The 5212-nt window shown below is 45.5% G+C and overlaps 1 gene segment (V, D, J or C); it reads right to left on the reverse strand.

Annotated features, from left to right (window-relative positions):
- Positions 1 to 586: 586 nt before the first annotated feature.
- LOC116838142 (T cell receptor beta variable 30-like) lies at positions 587 to 1232 on the reverse strand. The segment is given in 2 exon segments: positions 587 to 897; positions 1004 to 1232. Coding segments are annotated over 2 exon segments (402 nt in total).
- Between the last annotated feature and the right edge of the window lie 3980 nt (positions 1233 to 5212).

Raw genomic sequence — 5212 nt, forward strand, 5'->3', positions numbered from 1 at the left:
CTGGGAATCAGGACTCCAGCTTTTGTCCCCTAGCTCTGTCAGGAAATCACTGCATGACCTTGGGCAGTTTAACCCATTTCATATGCTCGCTCTCTCTCGCTCTCTCTGGGGTTTCTTTCATGATTCCCTACTATCAAGCTGAATTCTCCTCTCCACTCCATCTCTGGTCAAAAGGTCGTAGAACCAGAGCAAATTGAGCAAAGGGGACCATTTTGTCTGGAGAAATGAGAAATTTTCCCTGAAGGCGAGGTGTGTGTTAGGGAGGCATTAGTCCCCCTGGAGGGAGCCAAATAATGTCCATTTATACCTAGGCTAGTGAATACATCAAAGGGAATAATCCTGCAGTGGCTGGAAAGGGGTTGGTTCACTTGTGGCCTCAGACATCTCCTCCATCGCTAATAGCTATGATGAAACATGACACAGATGTTCCCCCTTCAAAGGAAGAAGAGAGAAGCTGGGGCTGTGACTCACAATGTCTGTGGGAGGGGACAGGGCAGGGGACTGAGCTAGTGGGTGAAACCTGATCTCAGCTCAGCTGCTCACAGGGACCGGGGATGGGGAGTTTTTGTCCAGGGGCTGCACCCTCTTAGCTCAGTGTGCGGCTCCAGGCGCAGTAGTAGAGACCTGTGTGGTTGGGGAAGAGGCTGTCTGTGCTCAGCGTGAAGTTCTGCTCGGTCGGTCGGGCAGCTTTAAAGTGTTTCTCCGAACTGTCGTCAATTAAATCCTTGTATCTGGAGAGAAAGAGCATGTGCAGGGCTCCTCCCTGGGGAGGCTGCCGGTACCAGTACATGTAGGGCTCTGCATTGTATCCCTGCAGGTAGCAGTGCAGCTGGACAGAGGAGCCGGGGGGCAGAGAAATGAATCGGGGGATCTGGTGGAGAGTCTGAGAGCGCCCGTCTGTGAATGAGACACAGAGATGAGCGGAGAAAGAAAGAGGAAAGGAGTCCGAAAGAGAGAAGACAGGTAAATGGCAATGAGAAACATCGCTCAGTTCTCCCCTTACAGTGCGGGAGAGTCAGGAGGGTGAGAAGCAGCCCCAGTCGCACCGGCATCTTCCTGCCCCGCAAACTCACTGATCGCAGAGCCCGACGCATCGTCTCTCTAAGGCCGGTTATGCTGCTCTTCAGACACTGGACACCAATATTCGAATTCTTCTTTCACACGTTCCCTCTCTCCCCCTCTTGACCCACAATTTGTGACGCTCTTTTTCTGCCCGTTTATACACCTCACTCTCTCCTTCTCTTTGACACTCCTTTCTTTTCCACTCCTCCCTTTCCCCTCAGTCTCCTCTCTCTGTCTCTCCTCTTCCCTCCCTCGCACTGCTCAAACACAAATCACATTATTTCTGTACTTCTGTCACTGTTCTTGTCACCCAGACCTTCCTACCCAAACCTCATCCACCAGTGGGCTCTGCCATGCTCTTCAGGTTTGGTCAGGTTATAGAATTTCACGATTCAGCTAACAGAGCTTCTTGTCCACCTCCCCTGTTCTTGGACCATTCCCTCTAAACCTGTTTAAAAATTATCTTTCTCCCTCACACAGGCGCTCATGACAGAACAGGAAAAGGCTGCTGCTCTCTTCATCTCTGGCTAGTGCAAGATATTCCAACCCCCAATAACAAGCCCTAGTAACTCTATTTAGGGGCTACACATTGAAAGAGATTGGTGTCCTGTGGAGTCTACAAAAAACAGTGACAAACATCTTCACCATTTTGTCACCTCAGACTCCAGCAACCAATGATAGCACAGGGTCACAATTTAAGTGAGGGAAGAGGAGATCTCTCTGCACTGTGAAGAAAGGCTGCAGGTGGTGTTCACTAAAAGGTCAGCAGAGCCTGATGAAATTTACCCTAGAATACTTAAGGAACTAGCCGGAGTAATATCTGAATCATCAGTGATTATCTCTGAGAACTTAGGGGGGGCAGATGAGGTCCCAGAAGAGGTGCAAACACAGTGCCTGTCTTGAAAAAGGGGAAGAAGGAGGACACAGGGAATTATATATCTGCCAGCTTAACTTCAAATTCTGAGATTTAAAAATAATTAATTTGTTCAAACCTGGAGGTTAATAAGGTGATAAAAATAGCCAATGTGAATTTGTCAAGCACAAATCATGCCAAACCAACTTAATTTCCTTTTTTGACAGGACTTTAGTAAGGCTTTTGACACAGTTCACATGACATTTTGACAAGCATGCTAGAGAAATGTGATTGATATGAAATTACTATACGATGAGTGTTCAGCTGGTTGAAAGGCAATACTGAAAGAGTTGTTGTCAATAGATCACTGACAAACGGTGGGGAGGAGACACATCAAGTGAAAACAAGAATATGTTTATTATCAAAGAACTGAGATTCGAAGTCAGAATACTGGAAACAAATGGTTACACATAAAACAAAATCATAATATGCTTTCTAGACCCTAAACATAACTAATAAGACATTCCTCCATGTTTTCAGCTAGTTTGTCTGAGATCCCTTCTCATGAGATCAATCCCAATGTAAGCATGTCCTCACAGACTGAAGGATCTGCACTGCAGATTTAATTGGAAAAGTTAATTGTCTGAATGCTAAACAGGATCACCTCTGCTGTTTTTGTTTTTTCCTGCAGACCACACAATTTATTGATTAGCAATTTGCTCAGAGTGTAAATGGGCATCCTTTGTGAATCATACAAAATTGTACATGGCCATTCATCTGAGTGAGATAAGAATTTCTTCCCTCCTCCTTGAAAAGTGGTATGTTTACCATCTTTTGGTGACATGTCTTAATTTACAAACCTAGAGAACATAGTTTTTAGGATATATACATAATTCCTCATATATTTCCATATATACTTATCAGAATGGTTATGATGACCTGTGTGTCACAGGTTACATTAGAGACCTTATATGACCCTTTTGAGGTGAACTCAGGGTATCCCTGAACCACTATATACTCCACTGCCCTCGGTCAGTTGGAATCAAGAGGTCCTTGGGTCACAGGTAATAACTAGCTAGGCAGCAGTACTTCAGAATAGCATTTGGGGATTATAGTGAATCGCAGACTGAATATGAGTCAACAGTGTAATGCTACAACAGAAAGGCAAATGTCATTAACAGCAGTGTTATGTGTAACATGCAGGAGGCAATTGTTCCACTCTACTCAGCACTGCTGAGGCCTCAGCTGGAGTACTGTGTCCAGTTTTGGGCGTCAACTTTAAGAAAGATGTGGACAGAGTCTAGAAGAGGGCACAAGTTTTTAAGCAGCGATTAGGGAAACATTTGTCAGAGATGATCTAGGTATACTTAATTCTGCATCAGCACAGGGGGATGGACTAGATGACCTCTTGAGATTGCATCCAGCCCCTATATTCCTGAGATTCTCTGAATTTTGTGGCACCTTAAAGACTAACAGATTTATTTGGGCATAAGCTTTTGTGGGTAAAAAACCCACTTCTTCAGATTTATTTGGGCATAAGCATTGTGGATAAAAAGGTTTTTTTACTTACAAAAGCTTATGCCCAAATAAATCTGTTAGTCTTTAAAGTGCCACTGGACTCCTCATTGTTTTTGTGGATACAGACTAACATGGCAACCCCTCTGATACATTAATTTTGTGGTAGTTCTCTGTTTCCCCAAATATATTGACATCCTTATGATTAGGGTGAACTTTCAAACTGCAGTGAAAAATATATGTTCCATGACTGACATTGACTTGTATCATTCTGACATGTACATGGGTAGATGCTGCAGCCCCCTACAGGCTGTTTCAGATCTGTAACATTTTGTTGTTCCCTTAATTTTCCTCTATTGGCTAAAAGAATTGCAATAGGGAGAGTCTTGGGGTTTTTGGAACACAAAGTTGCAATTCCCACTGGCCCTGCTTTATGTCTGCATTTGACTGATGAGAACTACATAACTGCAACTGTAACATCTTGAAGCAGGGACTAATTAGGTGAACAACAGGTGGATATACTCCAGAGGTCTCAAACATGTGGCCAGCGGAGCTCTTCCCCGCCAAGCTCCTTGTGCCCCCCACCCCCAGTTACTACCTGTCACTGCCAAACTCCCCTCACCCTGGAGTTATTTTATATGGCAGCTAAGCTCCTCGAGTGCTGGGCCGGGTCTCTCCCCCAACCCCAGCTGCCACCCTCATGCACCTCCCCCAAGTGTCCCCCAGCCTCATTTGCTGCCCCCTCACCACTGGGAGCCTGAAACTCATGCTGACCGCACTCCACTTCCAGCACCACCTGCTGCCTCAGGGTTCTAGTGCCCCCCTCCACTAAGGCCTGGGCAGACTGCCCTTCCCCTGCCCTAGTCCTGAGCCTCTCCAATGCCCCAAGCCTCTCCAATGCCCTAAACCCCTCATCTCCAGCCCCACAGCCCTCACCTCTGCACCTCCTCCTATGCCCAAACTCCATCCCAGAGCCTCCATCCCCTGCCCCAGCCTGGATCCTGCACCGAGCACCCAAACTCCATCCCAGAGTCTGCACCTCAGACCCCCTCCCCCACACAAACTCCTTCCCAGAGCCTTAGGCAGGTGGGGGTGGACTTTGGGGGAGGGCACGTTATGGGCACTACCAAAATTTCTACAAACCTGCAACTCCTAGAAGAGGCAGAGCAGGAGCGGAGTGGTGATGCAGCCCAGTGCAGTGGCGGGGGAGGGGGACAGAGGGCTTTACTGAATGTTTATATTTTATTAAAAGCTCTTGGAAATGACTTCTTTGAAAAAAAGACCACCCATGGAAGAAAAGAGTTTTTCAAGACAAATGAGAGAATTTATATTTTTTCGCAGAGGTAAAAGATAAAATTTAATCCCTTGTTTGTCAGCAAATGAATGCTGTTCCCAAGGAGTATAACATGTGATGGCACTACGACATGATGCACTGTGAAAAATATGATTCATTCACTGGAAAAATCCGAGAGGAAAAGGTTCAGCAACTTAAAGCAGCATTTGCCGAGCAAAGAAATTTCTTTTGGGGGATTAACAAGTCTAGCAAAGATTCAGTAAGAGCAAGTTTTGTGATAAGTGAAATGATAGCTAAATCATCGTGACCTTTTACAGAAGGCTTATTCGTAAAAGAATGTCTTATGAAGGCCAATGAAATTTTATGTCCTGATAAGAGGAAAGTTTTTGAAGCCATAAGCTTGTCTGCCAATACAGTTGCCTGTAGGATAACGGATTTAGCTGATAATGTGCAAAAACAGTTGATTCAAATGGCAAAAGACTTTGAAG

This window comes from Chelonoidis abingdonii, chromosome 1, assembly GCF_003597395.2.
Source record: "Chelonoidis abingdonii isolate Lonesome George chromosome 1, CheloAbing_2.0, whole genome shotgun sequence".
Taxonomy (NCBI): domain Eukaryota; kingdom Metazoa; phylum Chordata; order Testudines; family Testudinidae; genus Chelonoidis; species Chelonoidis abingdonii.